Raw genomic sequence first — 26,006 nt, 5'->3', positions numbered from 1 at the left:
TAAAACACACATGGGTTGACAATAGTGTACAATAAACCCACAACCATTAATACAACTTGCAAAAAGCAAATAAAAAACGAAAACAAATGATTGTGTAATAGACGGTATATGGCTCAAGTTTACAATTATCTACGGAACAAATTTAAAAAGCATCTACACGTGTACATCAAACAATAACATGCTTAAAAGAATATACGCGTTTCATCTCCAACCTCAGAAATTATTTCAAGCAATGTTATTATCATTGTCCCCTGTGTCTCTGTGGTGACATACATTATTAGTATTATTATTTATATATGTATCATACATTTATTGAATGACAATAGATCGAGCAGTTCAGAATATGAAAGTCTGGTGTGACATTAACATACGCCTGCCTTGGCTTTAGTCTGCCGTGTGTTGGTACTTTGTAGACGGTCCCTGAGACTGGGTTTGCTGCATAACTTATGAAATACTAAACATAACCCAGCAGGAAATAGGAAGAACCTTAGACGATGACTCCAGGTTTGCTTTATTGACATTTTGATTACATTTGTTGCAGCTGTTTAATGATGGTGCACAGCCTGAGAGCTCCGGAGCTCTGACTTGAGAAGTTACCTGGAATTGGTTGCATTTCTGCAGGATCTCTACACCTCTCTGGTAGGAAATACAGTGCAGTTTTAGTGTTTCACTGTCTCCTCCTTCTCTGACACTTAGGTCCATCCACAGCCCTATACTAGCTAGGTTTATGTTACCGCACGCATGTTATACTTTAGTTGTATTAGGTATAAGGTCTAACTCTAAACACGTCTTGCAGATCATTAAAGCATGGCATCTCCTGGAAGCGGCAAGTATGAGGACTGGATGTCTCAGCTGCCTGAACAACTCTGGGACATGGCTCTGTACACCCTCGCCATCCCAGGTAGGGGCAGCTGGTATCCAGTGTTGCCAGACTATTATGTTTCCACCTGTAGGGTACATTTGAGAAAAGATCGGCAAGCCTGCTGGCACCACAACCCTGATTATTGTGAAGTGCTGGCTGAAGGAGTGGCAACCCAACAAGGCAGGTCTAGCTGAGAGTTATCATTTATAGCTGATCATGTTATCTGCACAGGAGAAAAAGAAAATCACTTGAATCAATTCATTACAGGCTTTTTCTCAGTCAACCTCATTAAAGAAACGTGTGGTTTCAGGAAGTCATGATGCTTTGAGTTACTGTTTGGATATGGAGTCTCCCCTGATCAGGTCTGAATCTGCAGTATTGAAGAGCATGGACAAGGTCTTCCCATGCATCACCCGGCCAGTTATTTATAAATGGGCAACAACGCAGGTCTGTATCTTTTCTTGTGTCACTGATATCGGCAGTTTATGATAAGGTAGTCCATTGTTTATATTGACACAGACTGTCTGTCTGCATCCAGAGCCATCATCAAACACACACAGATTATTGAATCATAAATGTCCATATGTAACTGTCCAAAAGAACTCTGAGGTGGGTGCTAGTAATTTGGGAAAAGATTAAAGGACATTTCAAGCCATTCAGAGAAAATGACCTATTGTAAATGTAATTGTTATTAATGAACTGAATAATATAGCAATGTATGTGAGGTATCAATTGTTCCTTTGTGGTTCAATAGGAGAAGAACATTGTGGAACAGCTGACAGAAGGGATTCGCTATTTCGACCTGAGAATTGCTCACAAACCACAGGACTCTTCCGATGATCTGTACTACACTCACGTGGTCTACACCATTCGGACAGTCAGGGTGAGTGAGCCCGGGACATCTGCAGTTTTATTTTTACTTGTGAATGCCGATGTGAGTGACATCAATAGCCTGAGGAATGTGGAGAGCAAAACTAATTCTAGTGTGTGTGCAGTACTCAGATGCAGATTATACAGCAAGTTTCCAATAGCTTCCACTTTCTGACAATATCCTCTTTACATTTGTTCTAAAAACGTACTCAGTACACAGGTGTACCGCAGGCACACTGATTCAACACTTTTCTATGGAAGAAATCTGTTATATTTTGGCTGTATGATGGATTTATTATTGTTCTTTTATTGTTCAGTTTGACTGCTCCTTTGATAATGTTTCATTTTGAAAATTATGCCTATTCATGTTTTGCAGGAGGTCCTAAAGGAGGTTGCCTTGTGGCTCACATCCCATCCCAAGGAAATTGTCATTTTAGCATGTAGCCATTTTGAAGGCCTGAACAGGGACCTTCATGAGAAACTGATCAGTTCTCTGAAGACAATCTTTGGCTCCAGATTGTGTCCTTACAGGGTAAGACCTTTAATATCGACCAAGACCTGTGAGCTGAATTATGTACATTTGTATATATATATATACACTCACCTAAAGGATTATTAGGAACACCTGTTCAATTTCTCATTAATGCAATTATCTAACCAACCAATCACATGGCAGTTGCTTCAATGCATTTAGGGGTGTGGTCCTGGTCAAGACAATCTTCTGAACTCCAAACTGAATGTCTGAATGGGAAAGAAAGGTGATTTAAGCAATTTTGAGCGTGGCATGATTGTTGGTGCCAGACGGGCCGGTCTGAGTATTTCACAATCTGCTCAGTTACTGGGATTTTCACGCACAACCATTTCTAGGGTTTACAAAGAATGGTGTGAAAAGGGAAAAACATCCAGTATGCGGCAGTCCTGTGGGCGGAAATGCCTTGTTGATGCTAGAGGTCAGAGGAGAATGGGCCGACTTATTCAAGCTGATAGAAGAGCAACTTTGACTGAAATAACCACTCGTTACAACCGAGGTATGCAGCAAAGCATTTGTGAAGCCACAACACGTACAACCTTGAGGCAGATGGGCTACAACAGCAGAAGACCCCACCGGGTACCACTCATCTCCGCTACAAATAGGAAAAAGAGGCTACAATTTGCACAAGCTCACCAAAATTGGACAGTTGAAGACTGGAAAAATGTTGCCTGGTCTGATGAGTCTCGATTTCTGTTGAGACATTCAGATGGTGGAGTCAGAATTTGGCGTAAACAGAATGAGAACATGGATCCATCATGCCTTGTTACCACTGTGCAGGCTGGTGGTGGTGGTGTAATGGTGTGGGGGATGTTTTCTTGGCACACTTCAGGCCCCTTAGTGCCAATTGGGCATCGTTTAAATGCCACGGCCTACCTGAGCATTGTTTCTGACCATGTCCATCCCTTTATGACCACCATGTACCCATCCTCTGATGGCTACTTCCAGCAGGATAATGCACCATGTCACAAAGGTCGAATCATTTCAAATTGGTTTCTTGAACATGACAATGAGTTCACTGTACTAAACTGGCCCCCACAGTCACCAGATCTCAACCCAATAGAGCATCTTTGGGATGTGGTGGAACGGGAGCTTCGTGCCCTGGATGTGCATCCCACAAATCTCCATCAACTGCAAGATGCTATCCTATCAATATGGGCCAACATTTCTAAAGAATGCTTTCAGCACCTTGTTGAATCAATGCCACGTAGAATTAAGGCAGTTCTGAAGGCGAAAGGGGGTCAAACACAGTATTAGTATGGTGTTCCTAATAATCCTTTAGGTGAGTGTATATGTATATATATATATATATATATATATATATATGGATGTTAAAGCCTTTAAAGCTTTAGTAAGAGTCATTTGATATGGACCACATTCCCATCCAGGTGGATCTTGTGCTCTGTTAGCTTTATGCTATAGAAACTGGCACACAGATCCAGTCAGGTTTTTGAAAAGGTCTACATCTGGTGTGTCTGCGTTTGCTTGCCTTCAGGAACTGTTAACCCTGAGGAGTTTGTGGGAGTCGGGATACCAGGTCATTGTTTCTTATGAAGACGTAGAAGCAGAGCAACATCCAGAGTTATGGCCGGCGATCCCCTATTGGTGGGCAAACAAACTCGACGCCAAAGCTGTGGTTCAGTTTCTGCAGCAACGCAAGCATTCAGGACGCCCAGGTATGTGGCTGAGCGTGCAGGTGGACAGTCATTTCACCCCTTTTCCACTGGCATATCTGACCCGAGCCAGAACCAGTCACCCACTGGCAATTTTGTCGAGCCGACGCGGAACCAGGCCGTGATTTTTCAGCCCAGCTCCTTACCTTGTGCAGGCCCGGGGCCAAGCAGGGTCTGAACTCATATAGCATCAGTCTACCCTACAAATACTTAATACATTAATAAAATACAATACAAATACTTTTTTAAAACTCATTCTCTCGCCTTACAATAGATACATTTATTTATTTATAACAGGAAAAGCTGATAGTGTTTTAATTACAGATTAAATCATGGTAACAAGGTTTCATCCAAAGATTTGCAACACAGCTTTTGAAATAGGTAAACTTAGAAATTGTATAACCTTTGTTTGTTTTTCCCTAAGGTGTTTATGACTGAGCAGATTTCTCACAGATGTAAACTGGCCCTCCCTCTTTCTCTCTCTCTCTCTCTCTCTCTCTCTGAGAAACCTGTCTCACCTCTTTTCATAGTCGGTTAGACAAGTTTTTAATGTAAACTAATAATACAGCTCAATCTACCTACGTACTGAAATATCATTGTATCAAACGAGAAGCATTACTCTCGTATTACTATTAACAGTGGGCTGCGACTTGGACATACAGTATTTACATATTTTCCTTCGTGAGATTTTCGTTTTAATGAGATTCCACTTGAATTTTATTTCATGTTAACAGCTCATTTATTTTCATAGTGTTATAGGCTATATACTGTATATAGGTAAATATATTTATACATAATTATTATATAAATTGACTGTTTCAGTGCATGCTGGAATTCTCCATATTATCAGGGAAATTAGTGTTTTATGTCACATGAAACAGTACAGACCTGTCAGAGTATTTTTTCAACCCTAGTTCTGTTTTTATTTTTATTTTCTTGTAAAGAGGAAGTTAAGGTTGCAGAAGTCTATCTTTCAAACCAATCTATTTTGTGGTTGTAGGGGGATTTTTTGTGGCTGGGCTGAACCTGACGGCAGACACGCAGTATATTGTGCGTCACCCTTCACAGTCCATCCGCACTCTCACGCTGCACAACTACGGCTATCTGGCAGCCTGGCTGCAGAAACAGAGCCCTGGGCCCGACCCAGGCTGCCTCAACATCATTGCTGGAGACTTCATCGGGTCGGTCCAGTTCTGCTCAATTGTCATATCTCTGAACAAGAAGCTGATACAGGCGGAACCAGAGCCCACTAACAACATGCATTGAATTAAATATGAAAAATACGACTGGAAATACACCTCCATGAGTATGGAAAAAAGCAGAAACTATATATTTTATTTTTATATAAGTATTGATGAACTCCAGTACACTGTTCTACTTTTCAGGTTTATTCCTACCAAGATCCTCATAAATATGTATGATTTGTCATGAATGAATGGGAGAAGTGTGCAATGAAAAGAAAATAATTTAAACCACTTTATTTTGTATACAAAATACATGTATAATCTTTACTGTAAACTGCTTAGCTATTTTATATACATTAATCTTTGAAAGGTTACAGCACAATGAAACGTAACCAGTATTTCACAAAGTCCCTGAATGTGGGTAAAAAAACAAAAACACTTAATGCATGAAAAATAAATAAATGTGGAAGAATTCTGATCACACTGATGTTGACAAGTGTGCCGATGAATCATCCAATTAACATGAGGCTTCAACACAGGGATTCTGGGTTACTAGTCGATGCCAGAGCTGCTAGTACTGGAATAGCTTCCTGTATCGCCCCCACGATGCATTGCTCATAATGACCTTGACGTCAGCGGCTCCTTCTTCTGGCAGAACCACCACCTCCTGCACCGTGGCCTCCTTGTACAGCCAGCTGTGGACAGAAACACACAGCCCTTCAATCCAAGAGCAGCAATTCAAACGCATTCACGGTCAAAGCAATCTTTACTGATGCATTTCTCACGTAAAGGCAGCCGAACGCATCTTGTTATGGTCTGTTTGGATGGGATGCAAAGCTGGACTGATACATTTGCCACCATAACATGTAAAGCGATGTGTTCTGCTTAGGGAAACACACTATGTCAGTCAACTAGGTGGAGCACAGCTACAGCAGTGTACCTATGAAAATAACCTGGGTATTTTGTTTTCAGTCGATTCCAGGCTAGAGAGGGAAGAGAAGGGCAAACAGAAGACATTGACACAGGCCTAAAGCTGTGAAATTCAAATTCACTCTAGTCATGCAAAAACAGAATTGTTTACAAGACCTTCCAGAATTTCATGCTCAGAGTTGCTCCTTGTTTTACACAAAGCCATACTGCAGCAGCAGGGAAGTGTCCAGAGAAGGGCATCCACAATGGTCATACATTATCCTTGAGGTAAATTTGGCATAGGCTTTACAGGCAGGGTGGAAATAAAAGTTGTGCAAGATCATTGGTTACCTTAACTGAGCGCTGTTGAGATCCACCTTAATTGTCAGAATTTTCTTCCCCGTGGTTTTCAGGATGGCTTCTTCAATTCGGCTTCTCAGATCATCCAAGCCGTGCTCTTTCAGTGCTGATATGGCCAGTGTGTTTGGTTCAGTGGGCTGATAACTGAAACCCAAGCAGAAAAACAAACTAATTTTAAGCACACATACAGAAGGCTGTACTTTTCATTTGTAGCATTAGATCCTATGTTTGCTTAAAATGAATCAAGCAAAACCACACAAAGCTCCTCTGGTTTGATGTGGTCGATGCCTTTCATGATTTTGAAGACTTGGATCAAGTCCCCACGTAGTCTCCTCTGTTCCAGGGTGAGAAGGTTCAGTTCCTCAGTCTCTCAGTAGGACATTCCCTTCAGACCTGGAATAAGTCTGGTTGCTCTCCTCTGAACTGCCTCTAGAGCAGCGATATCTTTCTTGAAGTGTGGAGCCCAGAACTGCACACAGTATCCAGATGAGCTCTAACTAGTGCATTGTACAGTCTGAACATCACTGCCCTTGTTCTCAATTCTGCACTTTTGACAATATACCCTAACATTGTGTTTGCCTTTTTTATTGCTTCCCCACATTGTCTGGATGGAGAAAGTGAGGCGTCCACATAGACACCTAGGTCTTTCTCATGTGTTACTTCATCCAGTTCTGTTCCTCCCATAGTGTAATTATAGTGGACATTTTTGTTACCTGCTGTATTACCTTGCAATTTCATTTGCCAGATGTCGGCCCACAACTGAATATTATCTAAGTCCCTTTGAATAAACTGCTGCCGAGATTGTATCTGCTGAGCCACCTATTTTAGAATCATCTGCAAATTTAAAAAGTTTGCTGTCTGTCCCAGAGTCCAGATCATTAATATAGATTAGAAAAAGCAAAGGCCCTAGTACTGATCCCTGTGGAACTCCACTAACAACCTCACTCCAGTTAGAAGCGACTCCTCTAATTGACACCCTCTGTTTCCTACACATCAACCAGTTCATAATCCATCTACTTACATTACCCTGGATGCCTACAGCTTCCAATTTGAGGATCAGTCTTTGGTGTGGAACCTTATCAAAGGCTTTTTGGAAATCTAAGTATATCGTATCATATGCTTTCACCTGATCTACAGCTGCAGTTGCATGGTCAAAAAATTCTAATAAATTAGTAAGACATGATCTGCCTCGTCTAAACCCATGTTGACTATCTCCAACAATATGGTTTTCATTAAAATGCTCCTCTATTTTCTGTCTCAACATTTTTTCCAACATTTTACAGGTGATGCAGGTGAGACTGATTGGTCTGTAATTTCCTGGCTCAGTTTTGTCCCCTTTCTTGTGGATTGGTGTGACATTTGCTGTCTTCCAGTCAGTTGGCACATCCCCTGTTCTAAGTACTGTTGGAAATATCCCATCTGGCCCAGGTGATCTGTTTGTTTTTAATTCTGCTAGTCCCTTTAGTACCTCCTCCTCATTTATCCTGATCTCTCTTAGGGTTTGACTGGACTGATTGTCAACCTGTGGCATGTTATCTGTTTTTTCTTTTGTAAAAACCTCTGAAATACTCTTTTAGAGCATTTACCACATCTTGTTTGTTTTCCAAGATACTTTCATTTTTGCACTTTATCTGTTTCACTTCCTCCTTTATTGAACTCTTGCTGTTGTAGTATTGAAAAAAACTCTTTGCATTAGTTTTAGCTCTAAGAGCTGTTTCTTTCTATTTCCTTCTTTGCGAACTGAGAATATAGCTATGATCTCACACCCTTTGACTACCATAATGTCTGTATTCATGTGGTCCATTCCTCACCCATCAATGAGGTCGATCTTGTTGTGGACTTCGATTATGTTATCCATCAGATGGCTGGGGATCTGGAGGTCCCTGAGCACCTTCAATACGTTGACTTTTTGGTTCAGGCTCTCTGGGTGGCTGATGTCTCTGACATGAACTATCAAGTCCTAGAAGAAATTTGCAATTTAAATTAAACCATCTAGCAAGAAGGAGCTTATATTTGCTTCCTCTATGCAAATAAAATAAAATACAAATCTAACAGTGAAATGCAATAATTTCAGGAAACTTGGCCATGGTTAAACACTGCTTTTGTTTTGCAGTCTGGAGACTTGCACTTAAATGTATGGAAAACTTATTTTGCTTAACAAGCCTGCTTACGTCAGGCAAGTACAGAGCTGCATTAAGACCCCCCAGACTCCCCGTGTGACTGATGAACATACAGAGTGCACCACGTCCTGCAGGGTAGCGGAGAAGGAGTCGATGAGTTGGTGGGGCAGCTGGGACAGGAAGCCGATGGTGTCGGTGTAGAGGACAGTCATGTGACTGGGCAGCTGGCCGGCATGAACAGTGACATCGAGCGTGGCAAAGAGCTGGTCTCGTGGCTGCAGCCCCACATCTCCAGTCAGGGCTTTGATCAGGGTCGTCTTCCCTGCAGGGGCAAACAAACATGTTCACTTTGCAGCATGTAAGCAATCAAATACTATTTTTTGGGGAGGGACCTCTTGGTGGTTGCCCTGTGAGCCATGCAGTTGTGAAGCCCAGCGCTGCTCACCGCAGTTGGTGTAGCCCATGACGGACACCACGGGCAGGTCTCTCTGCTGGCGCTGGGCACGGAGCAGGTGCCGCTTCTTCCTCAGTTTGTCCAGGGCGCCTTGGAGCTTCAGCTCTCTGTCCTTCAGCAGGCGTTGCTGCACCTCCATTAACGTCTCGCCTGTGCGCCCAAAACAAACACAGAGAGTTAATTGTTGTGTGGGTGGGTTTAATTTCTATCATTTTAAATTTAAAGTCATTTTGTTTAAAGTCCCGACAGTAAAATCCCCCGCTGATACTCAGCTTGGCTCCCCTCTCGTACGGGCCCAAAAGAGATGAAGATAATATACATATGTGTCTCCTGAAACATGTTGTGGAGAGACAGACTGCTTGATGCTGCAGTCTCTTACCTGAGCCCATAATATACCTGGAACCTCCACCCTGCTGATCCAGGTTTGCCAGCTCGTTCCTCAGCTGTGATCTGTCGGCACAAATGGAGATGGCATCACTCTCACTAGGAGACTGCTTTGATGAAGGCGGAATAACAGGAAAACTGATGATGCAGTGTTCTCATTAGGGCACTGCTGCAGTTACTCTGACTGGACACTAGATGGCACTGTCTGCAACATAAGGCAGGCATGTAAACAACATGATCATCCACAACACACCTAAACTAACACTGTTAATTACAACAAAAAAATGTCTACCCACTTCAGAGAGTGCTCTGTTGTAGGACCCAGCATTGAGAGGATCTACAGCAGGGGTTCACAACCCTGGTCCTGGACTAAATAAGTCCCCTACCCTGCTGGTTTTTGTTCCAACCGAGCTCTCAATTACTTAATTGAACCATTAATTTAAATCATTTGCTTACATTTTACTTTTTAAATTGTGTAACTGATAAAAAGTTGGTTCTTTAATAGGATAAGTTCCACAAACAATTTTATACTTAAAAGCCCTACTGTTTAAAATAATTAAAAGGAAATGATTAGTTAAATTAAGGGATCAATTAAGTAATTGAGAGCTCGGTTGGAACAAAAACCAGCAGGTAGGGGCTGCTCCAGGACCAGGGTTGGGAATTCCTGATCTACAGTACTGTACCTGAGCAGGGGGATCTCTGCAAGGGAGATCTGAAGCCTGGCCTCTTTGGTGCGCGCGTTGCAGCGGAAGATGTGAAGCACGACGGTGTATCTGTCCAACACCTTCACCCCCCAGGCCTCCTCCATCTCCCTCTGACCCAGCAGGATAGCAGCGGAACAAAGCAGAATTATTCAGAGTCTCAGCGACTGACAGCCTCTGCTTTTGCATTTAGTCTCATCACTCAAATACAAGCCACACCACGTCATGGAAAGAGATTTTATAATCATATCATAACAGCAGTTTCTTAAATCAGCTTGATAAGCCAGAGAATAACAAAACTGAAGTGTGGGAATAGGAGTGAACCCGATTCACAGGTCACTTCTCAAGCCCTTGGCGTTTGTCTTACCCTCACTGGGGTGTTTACCGGTGGTGTAAAATGCAATCGTTAAAAGCTTGAGATGGAACAAGAACTCCTGCCGTTCGACATCACTGTTCAGCGCTGACACGGTGTGAAGTCCTGCCCTCTGGACTGAAGCGAGACGGTTACTGCTTAAACTGGCTCACAGCGAAAGAATGGACTTGGCCCCATAAAAAAGCAATGAGAATAATAAAGGAGAATTACTCCTTGCTCTGCGTTACCTCTGTAATGGGAGACAGGCGCTCTACATTCATAAACACCGCGGTGATCTGCGGCAAGCCCTTGATCCTCTCTGAAAAGGCAAGAAATAGAGGTGAATTGACAGACTGTTTGCCATTTACTCACATTCATGTGAAAAGGGGGAGGAGCAGCTAACTGGTTACTTCAAATATATTTGGATAGATTGTATCGGATAATCCTGTATCCAATAATCACAAACACCTGTGCCTCTTGGAATGGCACTTGCTGGCTTTTAAAAACCTGGAGTGTGCCTACAATGTATCTTATAAGAGTTACAAGTCCTGGCTTTAATGATTGAGGTAGTCGAGACAATACGTTTGGCACACCTGTCAGAGCCTGAAAGTTTCCTTTGCCAAAAATCCTCTTCTTCTCAGGAGTCTTTGTGGAGACGATGATCTTGTCCACCACCCTCCAGTTCTGCAGAGTGTGGACGAGTCCCACAGCCTCCGCCATCTGAAGCTCGGCTTCAAAAATAAAAAAACCAAGAACTCGGGTTTCATGTCAGATTAAAACAAAAGTAGAAATGACCTACCTGCCAACACAACACTAGACACCTGTCCTCACTTGCAGCCCATTATTTGTGTTACTCATAACTGCTATCAAGCAGATGTTAGCAGTTTTCTGTTGTGACTTTAGCCAGTCCTTACCAGACAAGTGTGCAGGTATGACCAAGGATAGACTTTTGCCATTTCATAACCACGTTTTAAAGTTGAATATGCAATTTATTTTTATTTGTCTCTACTGATGCAGTAAGTGATTCAGTTTTGTTTATAATTTTCAAAAGTTAGACTAGTTGTCCTGACAATTTGTACACAGAAAATGCTATTCCAGATTGAAAGTCTTGATTTTGTTTCTTGTTTTGGGAATGAATGTACCTGTGGTGAGAAGCTGTTTCTTTGCTCCCCATTTGACATCTGGATGAATGACCAACACCCGCTGGTCCTCGCTGCCGACCTTGTCTGCGATGCGCTGCTGACACAGCTCCTCCAGCTCCGCATCGTCCGGCTCTGCGTCCTGCTGTCCGCCGGCGCCCGGGCTGCTGTGCTGGGCTTTACACCTGGACGTGTGCGTTGAAAAACGACGATGCCGTATCTGGTCCAGCTTCATACGTGTCGTCATGTGTGCAAACTCGGGTTCATGTGCATGGTGCAAGCGTGGTGACAGTAACCCTAAGTTGTGACTTCTGTATCTAGGACATGCCTTACTAATGTCCCAGAGCGCCGATGTCTTTAGACCTCGCAAATGAACATCCACTACATTGCATAACCCTGGTATGGTCGATACACGCGTCCTGCTGTGTCTGGTTACAACATATTTAATCAGCACTGTAGACTTGGAGAGATACATTGTATACATCACCCACCGCCACTCTGCATGTCCTCTGACCTCTCAAGCCAGGCAGCATTTAAGGCTACTGTAGTTCATTATGTATGATATATAACTTCACATTAAGCTATAACAACCACACGAAACTGAACTGAAAACAAAACTCAACCTAACATGATGGCTGCCTGTTTTCGGTCCTCGTCGGCGTCTCTCCGAGTATTTCCGAAGCGACTCTGGAGGAGCTCCGGCTTTTCAACGGCAGAGAGCTCCGCCTGCTGGCTAGACTGCGCCGACACCAGCCTCCCCAAGGCCAGAGTGATTCATTTAAGAATATCTCCTAAAATAATAATGAATCATAAAATATTACATTTACAACTAAGTATCCGAACTGTGAGAAGGAGTGGCTCCCAACCTAGTCCTGGACGACCACTGTCTCCGCTGGTTTTCATCCCAGCCAGAGCCAGCACAACCATTAGGGGACTTTGAGTGGAGGGAATTAGAAAACTTTAAAATTGCCCCAGAAAGTTGACAACTCTTTTGTCAACATTAGTGTTGTGATCACTCGCCTGTCCCTGGGGTTTTGGGGATGGGCACCCAGGAAGACCGTCAGCTTGGGCATCACATACCCTGCGCACCAACGCCGACTCCAGCACAATTGTCACCTACATGCCCGAATAACCCCAAGCCATTTAATAACTACAAAACTGACACGGTTGAAGTAAGAATGATTGGCTCAATGAAGTGGGAATGAAAACCAGAAGATCGTGCTCCTCCAGTACCATAGCCGAGACCCAGCCCCAGTTATAGCAAAGGACTAAAAGTATTTTTTAAGAGCTATTATGGTGATATTTTATTTAATTTGGTGTGAATGGAAGTAAAACAGTAAGCCATTGACAAAACATTAATGGACAGTCATTTATTATGTATTTTACAAGTTTCACATTACATCACTTTTCCCCCCAAACACACATACTGCTGCAGTACATACCGAGTGTACTCTCATTATGCAAATTAATCCTAATTAATTATAAACCTTGTTTTGTTCTTACCACCACTTACATCAAATTTCAACACAGTACCGTACAGAATATAATTGTGTGACTTAAACAAAAACCCCTTTTCACCACATACATGTGAAGAAATAAGTTATAACTAAAAACAATGGTTTAGCAAAAGTAGTTTAACAGTTGTATGCATTTTTTTAATTGTTGAGGACAATGTTCCATTCAGACTGTACTGATGATTGACTGAAACCCAGATTTACAAGAACAAGGGAGGTTTCTGACCGTTTTCCACCAAAAGCTTGTTTAACAAAGCAGAGCAAAAAAGGAAACAACCCCCAGAGATTTCATTGTCACAGTTCCAGTTTGTTGTGTTTAAATGTGAAAGATCCAAGTTTTAACTGCACATATTTAAGTCGGGGGGGATGCAGAGAGATATTAGGACCGTATCAATCTCTTCACTTATCTCACTTATCTCAATATATACATATATCTAACGCTGTTCAATTAAATTATATAGGTGCAACATGTCCCAGCACAGACACTGACAACACAGAGAGAAAAGGCATACCATCAGATCCTCTTTCCTTAGTTCAGTGCCAAAAAGAAAACGACAACAACGACATACAAAACGAACACAGGACAATATCATTTGTAGGGAGAATCAACCACTCTTAAAACATTTCAGAAGGAATGATGTAGCCTGGCCTGGGGTAAAGTGGGGCTTCTAGAGATAAATATCTGTACAAATACACGTTTTACTTTATTCATTGCTCCACTTAAAACTGAATAAAAAATACATCTGGAAAAGTGAAGCATTTCTCACAAAAAAATCAAAGTAAACAGTTTTAGAAAGCCTTCATTAAACCTTGTAAATGAAAGTAACGTGAAATGAGCCAAACTGACCTTCAATTATTCTGAGGTGCATATAATATTATCATAAAAACTGTCTATAACTGCATTTAACATTTATTTACTTTTTACAAGACATTTGTGGTTTTGAAAAGGAAAGGCCAGACTTTAAAACCCAGGCTACTTGGCAAAGGGCGGGGGGTGGGGGGGGAAGAGAAATAGTTTCATTTTCAAATCAGCTGGGAGGGAATGCAGGAGAGGATGCTTCAGTCCAGGCGGATCTTCTGATTGGTCATCCTGTAGATGATGCTGTCGTAACCCGGGTCCATGTTCCACAGGTTGTAGGCGATGACGATGACTGCCAGGGCGAGGCCGATCATGATCCACAGCATGATGTTGAAGATCGCCGCGTAATCAAAGTTGTACCGATAGGCCAGGTTATATGGGCTTCCGGGGTTGCCCTGAGGGATGCAAAGACAGTGGTAAATGAATAAACAACAAAACTAGACAGGAATGAGGCTTAGGCTCTCTACACAAATAGAGCAATGAATCCGTTAGAGTATGGCATTCAAGTGCCCGACCACAACCCAGGCCTCTGCGACGGGTGGATCTCTTGATTGACAGGTTACTCACGATCTCGATGGACTGCAGGATGGAGCGGGACTTCCTCATGAGGGGCGACTCGAAGCTCTTGACCGTCACCACCTCCACCACGGCGTTCCGGCTATAGATGCCGAACACGTCATCTGCAAACTGCAGCACAAACAGGCGGCTCAGGACACAGCTATGTGTGCATGCACTCCATCTACAGAGCCGACACCTAGGCAGGTTAGATTATTTGAGAGATTTCAGAAGCACTTTGTTCTAATAGAGAAGACCAGAGACTACTGCTCTTTAAGATACTCAAGAGCGCATGAAGAGCAGACTGAAGCTTCCACCGATATTGGAAAATGCAAAAGATCTACAACACGGCGGAGCTTTCCGAGCCGGCTCTGGCGTGGAACTAAAGAGTGCCGTGATGGGCATGCCGTGTCCTGGAGGCCCACACACTCACCTTCTGCAGCAGGGTGGCCAGGATGCGCGTGGCATCCTTCATCTGCTGCGAGTCGGGGCCGTAGTGCCGGCTGATTTCCTCCAGCCCGGCCAGCTCCAGCGAGTACAGGTCAGGGGAATGGTCCTTCGCCAGGTGATTGTGCCTCAGCAGCTGTACGGCAAGGGGAGGAAATACAGCAGTGGGATGGACAGATTCAGAGCACCGTGTCTTCTTTGAGCTTCGCTTGACCTTTAGACTGCACCGATGCATTTTTGGGAGTGCTTAGCTTTCCATATATTGCTAATAAAGTAAGCCCCCGCGCGATGTCGTTTTGGGCATTTGGCAAGTGTGAGATCTGCTCAAGGGACAAAATATCAAAAAAGTATATCCTTGTCTATTTATATGAATTCATAATCCTGGGCTGACCATTCTGTCAAGGCAGCAGAAGTTCTTACCAGAGCAGCGATATCATGAAGGACTTGCAACTCAGAAAGGAAAAGCAGATCAACCTGAAGGAAGAAGAAGAAGATTGTAAAAATATGTCTATGATATCACAACATGTAGGATTTTATTAACGGTACTGTGGGTAGGAAAAAGGCTCCTGGCTTTTGCCCAGCTTGTGCAATCCGAGAGTCTCCCAGAGCCCGGGGTTTTGCCATTGAAGTTACAGCTTTATAAATTACGTAACAACCACAACTCGAGATCCTACTAAAGTCCAGGAAGTTACAAACTCATATTTTGTGAAAAAGTGACGTTTTCGATCCGAGTAGCCCAAGAACAACACGACGGTTCCGTTTAAGGGCCCAGCTCCGCTCACCTCATTGTTGCGGCTCAGCGAGTTGGGCGGCAGGCTGTTGAGGATGGAGTTGTCCTGCGACAGGCGACCCCGGATTTGCTGCAGAGTGACAGGGAGGTCTTCAAACACCGTGTTGGCTTTCCCGATCATGTACAGCCTCTGTGAAGGAAGCACCCAGAGAGAGGGCCTGTGAATACAGCTGGAGCTGAGACCAGGGAGATGGTCATTCGACAAGCCTCTGTTAGCCTGTGTCTCACAAGACCAGTGTAGTGAAATGGTTAACCTAATAAAACAGTATGCGATATTGTACAGAATAAAAGAACATCTGACCTTTTTAAATTCCATCTATCAATTCCTGTGGCACCAGTATACAACACACACACACCTAAAGTATTAGCTAGACTCTCCACACACTAACACCTGCAAGCACCAGATCATACCTCTTCACTGGGAGCCAGCTGTAAGACAACAGGAGTGTCTTCTGAGAAGAGAGTGTGGACTGTGTTGGCCACACTGTCCAAGGTGAATGGGACAGCCTACAGCGAACAAAATCAAAATAATTCAGGAGGTCAGCTTTGACACAAACAAATATCAAATTAACTATAGATTTGAAAATATTATAAAAAGAAAATAATCCTCTTCCTTGTCTTGAACTTTAATAATCTGGCGTATTTTGTGATGTAATTAACTTTGCTGCTGAGGGGGAAACAGAATGAAGATCATCTGAGTGCATCAACATAAACTAGCCAGATCTAGATTTCAGCTGACTGGGCATATTTGAGAGAGAGAGGGAGGGAGGTGGAGTAATTGGCCGGCACTCACATTCTCCACAGGGTACGAGGCTGCAGGCTGGGGCAGAGGCAGGCTGCCCACTCCCCTCACCACGATGAGGAAGTTGGCCTGGGGACGCTGGAACAGGTTGCCACCTTGCAGGCCAGGCCACGACAGCTCCTGCAGCAACCACACACAGAGTCACAACTGCACACCACAGGCTTGGGCCAGCCATGCTTAAATGTCTGGACCTCTAACAAGATTTCAAACACCTATTCTGTTGCCAGTCAGAGAGATGACATCTGTGCAACACTGAAGTGTAGTATACACACACTGAAGTATGTTTAATGCTGAAACTATCTCCCTCTCCCCCCCAATCTGAGCTACAGTACCTCCTCCACAGAGAAGCCCATGGTCAGAGCCACGAGGTCTGGGATCCTCTCCCCGGACACAGGCCACTCGCCTTCCCTGAAGCTGACATACTTTGGGGCTTTCAACACTGTGAAACTGTCCCCAGACACGCCTAGAACAAACAAAGCCAGGGATTAGATGAAGCAGCTGGTTATTGGCAGTTCTGTGTCAATCCCCCCCCCCCCCCAAGATAAAAGGTAACTTTATATTTCAGTACAATCTGTACAAAGTAGCCTAAATTGTTTTGTCTTTTGTAATAACAATGGTCGTTTAAAATAATCGCTCTCCTAACACTCCAGCCTGGGGCGACTGTGCCAGGTACAAAATAAAAGAATGATTATGATCATACACATGTTTTGCTTGTAGATATTAATGCTTATCTAGTTTTGTCCAAACTGGAATGAAAACATTCACTTGTATAGGTACCCAAAACAGAACAAAAGCACACAACCAGAAATGACCTTGGCACGAATTTGTTTATACGTTAACAGAATGTTTATATATTATACTCAATTTCCACATCATAATAAAAAGCCCCAAAAAATCCACTGAACACATGTTGTATGTGAAAACACTGACGTAAAATATGAACCTGGAAACAAGCGAAGCAGGAAAGCAATACCTTGTCATAAAATGCAATTCTCATTTTATAGTATACTGTAAATACATTTGAGAGACCCTGATCGGCACAAAGGAACTCTCTCTACTGCTGTTGTGACACACAGGTTGCTTTTTATTAGACAAAACCCCAACAGTGACTTCACAGCTTTAAGCTTTAGTCCGAAGAGAGCCTGAGGTGCAGATTGGGGTTATTTATTATGGTTATTATTATAATACGGAAACTGAGTAACATATAAACAAATTCTGTTAACATATAAACAAGTATGTGCCAAGGTCATTTTTGTTATGTACATTTGTTCTGTTTGGGTGCCTACAGAAGTGAATGTTTTCATTTCAATTTGGAAAAAACTTGATAAGCAATAATATCTACAAACAATAATAATGATTATGGACATACACTTTTTTTTTGTAGTTGGAACAGTCATTACAAAAAGACACAAAACAAATTACTTAGTGCAGATTGTACTGTACTAAAAAAGTTACTATTTCCCTTGCAAACACACACTGTAATATACATTAGTGAGCATTATCCAATTCCTACAAACCAGCGTAGTCGACTGGCACGATCAAGTGAACTGTATCTTACGTATACAATAGTATAAAGATACATAAAACCAAGTCCTTGAATACAAATGTTTAATGAGCTTCAAAATCAAAAAAATCTTCTTTCTTCTTTCATATTTTCCTACTGATTGGCCTGTTATGAAGTGAGCCTGGCATACAGACTTTATGACCTGGCACATTTTCTCAGTGGGGTTTTGCATTATTTTGCGATAACATTCCCCCCTCCAGGTGTCCTGGCAAGATATCCCCTTCCATTTCTGTCCTTTTAATAGGCCTATATAACAGACTGAGGGAGTTCATGTTTGAAGTGAAAATCAATCAAATTAGAGGTGTTTCAGGAAGGAGGCTATTGGAAAAAGTGTGATCATCACATGCGGAGTGCAGCCAAAATAGCAGACATGTGGATTCTGCACACTGCTATTAGTGAGAGGAGTTCAGGGGTTCAGAGCCAGAGATGGCGAACAATATCAGGATTTATATAGACTGTGAACTACATGACACTGCTGCACATAACTCTGATATCCACGAGCAAACACAGTTAATCCAGCCTTTACAACTTTTAAAAAACATTTTAAAATAAATAAGGAACAGATCACAGCCATTTTCTCATGAGAAACAACAAGCTTGTGCGATGATAGCTAATTTGAAGAGGTACAGATTGATGTTTGGCTAATGCACCCAATCTAAGAAACACAGAAGAATGTAACAATACATACATTTATATACATACATACATACATAAACACACACACACACTATACATGTAGAAAAACACACCACGACATGAGGCTGCTTTATATAGGATATGATATTGGACAGCATATCAAGCCACAATAAAGCTTCACATTTTAACATCCCACTACAATGATATTACTAAACTTGCTATAAATCAAAATATATGCCCTCGATAAATCAACGAAATGACAAAATAAAAAAAAAGCATTACACATAACAACTAAACCTTTGCTATATGCATATCTGGAAATCGTTCATGAGCTGGAAGTTAAAACTACTACTATTTCCCCAGTCCACCCTAATTCCCTTTTTTAAGGACTGTAAAAGCAGAAGCGGAGACGAGTAGATTTAAACAGCCAGCCTTAAGCTCTCATAATCACATGATAACGACACGTCCGTCCTGTCAATGTGAGCAATAGCTGACTCAATACAACTCGTGAATATAAAGCAACTCCATATTATCTGCAGTTTAGATGCACTAGATAATGCTACATTCAAGAAAACCGGTCGTTTTAAAAGCCATTTAAAATCGCTACGATGTAGGCAGATCGGGGAGCCCACAGATCTGTCAAGATCAGCTGATCAGCGGCGTCTGACATCGCACAGCCAAACACAGCTTAACATCTCGCCGTGGATTGAATGCAGAAAAGCCGCCGAGCATCATTAACCTGTGCACACCGATCCTTACCCGCTGACAGAGACACCAAGACCAGAAGCGCCGCCATCAGGGAAGCGTCCATCCTTCTTGAACTCCCGCAGTCCTCCATCTTCCTTCTCCGGCACTCGGTCGCTGACGCAGAGGATTATGGGTACGCTTTCACAAAGGACCGCCCTCATCCCGTGGCTGAACATCGGCTAACCAATCGGAGCCTGCCGTTCCGTGTGATTGTGACCAATAAGAGAGCAGGGGTAATGACGGGCAGACATTTTAGCCAATTAAAACAGTATGCTTTGGCGACTGCAGCGTGTGATTGGCTGCTTCAAGTCAATGACACCTCGACGACAGGCCTTTATGGCCTTTAACTGAGCATTGTATGTAAAAAAGAAATTGACTCTATCCCTCCATTTTCCTTACTGACTCACTCTACATCGTGATTTGCAGTTCGATTATGTAAACTACGTAGTCTCCAGCGACTACACTGTACCTAAATTACCTACCTGTTTAATTAAATACTTCACGTTCACTAAAACCCATTCACCTATTGCGTACATACACATGGTACCTACGTCTGCCCCCATTGATCTTTGAAACTGAATCAACTGATCCCCAGAGCCAACTAACCACACAGCCCAGTATAACTCACTGCAAGACAATGCAGTGCCTTGCAACTCAGCACAGCATATATGTTATATCATAATAGTACAGACAGTACAGCACAATACATTATAATAGTCTACAGTATAGGACAGTTCAGCATAGTGTATCACACTTGGTCATGGTGCAGTACAGTGTATTGCAGCCCAATACAATGCAATGCACAATACAGTATATTACGGTGCAGTCAATAAGGCTCTCTAGGGCAACATTACTAGGCAGTGAATAATAACCCACTAACTCACCTGCTATCACTTATGCAACCTACATAACCTCATTTCTACAACTACTACTTACACTAACCTACAAACTATCACTGCTAGTAACCTGCATACTACCATACACAATAATGCATATTCAGTAATATGTTGTGCAAAATCTACTGTCTGATGCAGACAAAGTATCTTTAGATACTTCAAATTATAGTTCAATACTTGACACCCTCTCTGGTTCCCTGGCCAACTTACTTGCACTGTCTTTTGGATGAGAGTGATGTGAAATGAAGGCCCTGCTATCAGTGTCTTTACAGAAGCAGTTGTGCTACTTATACAGTGAATCAGTCGTTTATTCATGTACAGTGGGGGGTATTGATAAATGAGCAAATCTCATGTTGCCTTGAAAAGCTAACAATGTTTTGTGCAAATAAAATATAAGGAGGTAGGATCAAGATTGCTTCAACTCTTTGCTGATGTGCATTGGAGGTGTCAGAAGGCATTCACAATGCACAGAAGCACAACCAGTTTCACATACCAAACAGCTAAAGTGTTTTTTACAGCTTAATTTGGATAAGGTTAATATCTGTTAATTTCTCCAAGCATCACCAGAGGGCTACTATCTTGTATTTATTAGTTAATCATTTCCTCCCTTTAATTAGGCTCACATGTGTGGGACCTGGAAAGGTTAGTGCTGGCAGTTGGGCAGGATATGAGATCTGAGATATGAGAGCAGTAATATTTAAATGCACTGTGCTCATTTTAATTCTTCTTTTCAGACGAACACTGCACAGTGATTCTCTTGATAAAGTGTGCGTGTCTAATATGATGATAAAACTATTCTTGTTTCCTAGTATGGGATGTGAGTGAAAGGCTGGGGTTTATTTCAATGTCTTACTTACTACTAGACTTGTTTTTTTTATTTGAGGAACAAGAGGGCTGTGTTAACAGTTTAAACCTCCAATGCCTTGTAAAAACATACAAGTAGAATGTCATCTGATGATATTTTTTGTTATTTTGTTTCAAAGATGTATAGATATTTGTATCATTGGCACAGTAGTCACTATAACTGCAGAATAAAGTCATGCTTGAGACAGGTCAATACCCAGTGCTGTAGGGGAAGGAGAGTGTAAAAGTGTAATTATTTTGGGGTTTGTATACTGTGTTGATCACAACATCTACAGACCCACTTCATGATTTGTGGCAATTGGTGATTCATATACTTATATTAAGATGCCTTAACTGATTTGATTGGTGAAATAATCGATCTGTAAGTGATTATTTTGTGTACTTGTACTAGTTAGGTGGCTTGAATGTATTTGTTGTCTTTTCGGGAGACCTGCACAAGTGTTGGACCTCCCAGCTGCTGTGGCCCTCATGTCCACTAGATGGAGATATGGGATCATGCCGAAACGGCTCGCTTCCCAAACACACGCCCGAAACAAATGAGAGGCATCAATCCCAAGAGTGACACTCCGCATTAGGAAAGCAACTAGAAGAGACAAATAATGGGAAGAATTAAAGTGACGCCTTACGCAGGAGCCAGAAGGTAAATTAAACAAAGGCTGCCTACGTTTAAAAATGATAAGGCTATGGGCAACGGGTTCTTGTGATGCTCGTTGTGTGATCCCACATCTGCAAGACTGCCAGCCAACTGTTCACATCTGTGTCAAGCTCGTACTGCAGGATGCTGGACCAGGAACCTGCGTGTAGTTCTGCACAAGATCACCCGTATTCTGTCTGTCGGGTCCTACAGCACCAGTTCATTGGTGGCTTCCAGGACATTGTGCAAATCCATACAGGTGCATCCTCGGGATCCGGACAAGGGGCAATGGGGGATGCATCTGTAGGCTGTCATATTTCACTGCTGAGTTACCTAGGACTGTGTTTGTTTTCTTTGTCTTGGGATGTGAACCAATGTTTTTTGTGTGCTCAGTTGAAACAGGCCATCGAGTGAACAGATTCAATGTTATATCCCTGTGGTCGTTTTTTCTTTTTCATGCCTTAGATTTAGTGTCAGGCTATTTATACCCGGAGAAGAAAAGGCACTCGTATGCGAAACCGCTATTGCATGGCTTGTGTCTCGCTGATAGGAGATGGAAGGATTGTCGCAGATTGACAAATTAAAATGAACGAGCCTATGGGAGAGGCAGTGGGATGCTGAACAGTTGTTTGATTATACTAGTTCAGCTGGCTGTGTGCAGGACCCGCCCCCCCCCCCCTCTCTCTCTCTCTCTCTCTCTCTCTCTGAATCGATTCTGCAGTTTCCCACGCAGGGCTTCCCTTCATGGTAGGGAGAGCAATCAGTGCTGCTCTTCTTTCACTGCGAATGGGGCTGGACGATGCACGTTATAGAGGGGGGGGGTTGAGTTTTATGCTAAAAACAAATACACCTAGACACTTTCTAAATAGATAGCACGGCCTGACATACAATTAATGTTTGGCCTGATCAAGTGCAATACCCTAAAAATAGTATTCCGGCAGCTGGATTCGCGTCTGCCAGTAATTAAGCCTGGCTCAGATCTTATCTGATGCCGTTGACATTAAAGCAGCACGCTTCAAATAAGCAATACTTATCCAAATGCGTTTTTAGGGGAACAAAGCTCATTGGCCACCATTGGATTTTCTACTTATTCACATTTTGGTTTTTTTAAAGAATGGATAGCCAGGATTTTGTGGGTAAAAACCCAGTATATCTGCAGAGATAAGGAAATTTAAAAAGATGACCGCTGTCACTCATCTTCAAAAGCAGGCATTAAGGCTTTCGCACCGAGACATAATTCTCTAATACATTGTAGTAATCATTCTCGCATTTTGGACGGGATTTTTCCCCTTCTCCGTATTAATGGGGATGGGATTTAATCTGTTAATATTTTTTAATACCATAAGCCGTGTCTGTGGACAGGCTTTTATCCGGAGGGCTCCTGGCTGGGCAGGGCCGGGCTGCTGGAGAAGCGCACAGACCCTCATTTCCTACCCGAGGGTGAGCCGCAGACCGAGAGGCATTTACATACCCTTGAGACAAGTGGCCTGTCTGCCCCTGGCTTCTCATTTAACACTTTATTACAGACAGGGTTAACCCTGGCAGGAGGGGTTAAGCCCACGACCTACTGAAGCCAAGTCAAATTCTTTGTTACCCGCCGTAGCAATCCGCTCCTCTTGCTTTAGCTCCCAAATCAGGCTGCAGTTCCTACAATCTTAAAATGGTTATTAATATGCATAAAATAATAAACACCTGTGTTCATACAGAATCTCCCAGTTATAAATAGCTTTAAGTACCACTTACCACAAAGATGTTTTTTCTTTACCTAGCTCAGCATCTGGGACAGAGCTCATTTACAAGGCAGGGCGGTTGGATAACGTTGCGCACTAGGCCCGGTGCAGGGTTTTGTGTTCCTAGCCACCTAGCCAAATAATCAATCCAGTGAAGTGATTCGGGGCTCTGACAGTACAGAAAAGGCAGAAGACAGTGTGACCCTCCTGGGCCAGAATGGCAGGCCTCTGACCTGCAGTGAAAGATGTGAGATATGAGATATGGGACACACTGCAGACAGAGGTAGAGGTAGAATTTATTTCCTCATGAGATATTTCTGTACACATGCGCTATTAACACTACAATTGTAAAAACAAATGTATATATATAATGCAAAGTTCAATATATGTATTACACTACAGGGCTGGTTTCACAGATCGCAGTATGGCAGCTAGTTTAATTTTACTTTTCATTTAACTTGAAATAATTCCATGCAATAGAATGTAATTTGCTTAATTACTATAGAAGCAGCACAATAATATTGTATGAAAACATTTATTATTATTAGGTAATAATTGTATTATACTGTCAGTTGTTGTTGCAGTTATCCCGGTTTAGAAATGCTTTTCACCTTCTGTTCATTAACACAGTCGCCCTATTTCGCACTCCCTCACCCCAATCAAAGCAAAAGGGATGATCAGCTGTTCACTGGGTGAATCAATCATAACAGTCCGTGTCAGCAAGGAGTAAAGCAATCTGAATAGTTTAATAAGGCCAACACCAAAAATTAACACGTCTCATAAAGTCTATGGTTTTCAATGACTGTGTAAAGAGCCGAGATTAGAAACCTGAACCTTCTTGGGAGGGTACCCTAATGACCCTTCACACCCGATCCAGCAGTCGCGTAAAAGCAGGAGCACGTTGCTGTGTTTTTCACAATCCTTCTCTCGACAGTGATCCCCTGGGGCTGAGGGTATTTTATCGTACCAACAGGACTGGGGATTAGAAAGTGACCTGTTTGAATACAATGCAAAGGGGTACAAGAGAGGTGTTCAGACACAGCAGCGGATCTGCAGTATAATCAACTTTTATAGAGGACCATTAACTGTGCAATGCACCACAGCTGTTTCCAAAGCAATCCATGTAAATTGAAAAATAAAAAAATCAGAGGTCGTGGCAAGCAATTAAGTAAAAAGCGCTGTTCTAATGTCAAATGTTATTGTCGTTGTGGTGATTTAATACGTAATAGAAACATAAGATATAATAAGATACTCTCTTCGTTGATGTATACAACAATCTGAGGTGTGCAATTATGTTTAAGCCTACATCACAGATAAACGAGGAGACAGTCAAACACATATTGAATTAAATAATGTCGAATTCATTGTTTAATAATTATAACCAAACCTTATAAATGCTTCAAATTGTGCTGATGAGTTAATTGGAATAACTTTATACCCAGGACACATCCCTAATTCACAGCAAAAAGGATCAGAATCAACGAGTACAAAATGTGAAACTAAGGGTTTGATGTCAAATTATAGCTGCTGCAATAGTAAATGAATAGCAAGTCAACGGGGGGTTGTGCTTGCATACTTTAACACAAACCCAGATACAATTATGATATCCTTCCATTGTTTGGGTCTGAATTAAATTTAACAACAAAAGTAAAAACATTCTAAGGCATGTTTTGGTTTATCAGACTTATACATAGAAGGCCCAATTGACCTTCACACTGTGGACATAATCTTCAGTCCAGTCCAGCAAACCGATCACAATGCACAAATCACGATGGATTATGCATTCAGTTTCTCAGATATGGCCAGGCAGGATACAATTTCCTGAGTTTCCTCATCTAGTCTAGTCTAGGGCTTTCAAGGCAATCCTGAAACCTTCAGCCATAGCGGGATTTATGAATTGATTGAATGATTGATTGACATGTCTTACTATTTGATTTGCTCGGATTGCCTCTGTCCTAGTAGATGCCCTAGGGTGCGTATCTTGCACATGTGCAGTCTCTCCTATCAGTTGATGCTTGATTCTCCTCATGGTCTCATGTCTGACCCTGACCCTAAACATACACGTTAGCAATACCAAGTCACTGTGAACCTGTGAAGATCAGGGGAGTTACTGCAGAAAAACGTTGAAAACCAAACTATTTACAGCAACCGATTTAACAGCACGAGTTAACTAGTCATTGAGTTCTGAAAATATTTTACTGTGGGTAAAGAAAGGCAGAGTCTCCTCTGTCCAAAAAGTACGATATCTGCTATAAGATTTTGTAGGCAAAGAATAAATTCCATGGGGAATAACGCCATGCCTACTCATATGTTATAGTAATTGTGCCAATTGACAGCCTAGCCTAGATACATCAAAAGAGGACACATGGATAGTCATAGTTGTGCGCTGGTAGACTTGTGAAATCTTTGGCCAGTTTATAATACATATTCA

General features: G+C 42.3%; 3 protein-coding genes across 3 annotated transcripts; 1 reads left to right on the top strand and 2 right to left on the bottom strand.

The window, feature by feature from the left end:
* The first annotated feature begins 483 nt into the window (after positions 1 to 483).
* Positions 484 to 5,590, top strand: LOC136750908 (PI-PLC X domain-containing protein 1). The gene is made up of 7 exons (XM_066706065.1): positions 484 to 639; positions 797 to 901; positions 1,173 to 1,309; positions 1,617 to 1,745; positions 2,109 to 2,264; positions 3,757 to 3,937; positions 4,935 to 5,590. Exons 2-7 carry the CDS (start codon positions 808 to 810, stop codon positions 5,198 to 5,200), a joined length of 963 nt encoding a protein of 320 aa, XP_066562162.1. The 5' UTR covers positions 484 to 639; positions 797 to 807; the 3' UTR covers positions 5,201 to 5,590.
* Positions 5,398 to 12,190, bottom strand: gtpbp6 (GTP binding protein 6 (putative)). Its single transcript, XM_066706062.1, has 10 exons — positions 11,541 to 12,190; positions 10,992 to 11,129; positions 10,647 to 10,717; positions 10,029 to 10,159; positions 9,341 to 9,411; positions 8,953 to 9,111; positions 8,621 to 8,829; positions 8,199 to 8,347; positions 6,379 to 6,531; positions 5,398 to 5,813 (listed from the first exon to the last, which is right to left on the bottom strand). Exons 1-10 carry the CDS (start codon positions 12,019 to 12,021, stop codon positions 5,690 to 5,692), a joined length of 1,686 nt encoding a protein of 561 aa, XP_066562159.1. The 5' UTR covers positions 12,022 to 12,190; the 3' UTR covers positions 5,398 to 5,689.
* Positions 12,191 to 12,892: 702 nt separating this feature from the next.
* Positions 12,893 to 19,602, bottom strand: atp6ap2 (ATPase H+ transporting accessory protein 2). The gene is made up of 9 exons (XM_066706061.1): positions 19,464 to 19,602; positions 16,837 to 16,967; positions 16,496 to 16,624; positions 16,114 to 16,209; positions 15,695 to 15,832; positions 15,333 to 15,386; positions 14,899 to 15,048; positions 14,478 to 14,597; positions 12,893 to 14,305 (listed from the first exon to the last, which is right to left on the bottom strand). Exons 1-9 carry the CDS (start codon positions 19,540 to 19,542, stop codon positions 14,111 to 14,113), a joined length of 1,092 nt encoding a protein of 363 aa, XP_066562158.1. The 5' UTR covers positions 19,543 to 19,602; the 3' UTR covers positions 12,893 to 14,110.
* Positions 19,603 to 26,006: the final 6,404 nt, after the last annotated feature.

This window comes from Amia ocellicauda, chromosome 6 (assembly GCF_036373705.1).
Source record: "Amia ocellicauda isolate fAmiCal2 chromosome 6, fAmiCal2.hap1, whole genome shotgun sequence".
NCBI classification, from domain to species: Eukaryota; Metazoa; Chordata; class Actinopteri; order Amiiformes; family Amiidae; genus Amia; species Amia ocellicauda.
This window is presented reverse-complemented; position numbering and strand designations above follow the sequence as displayed.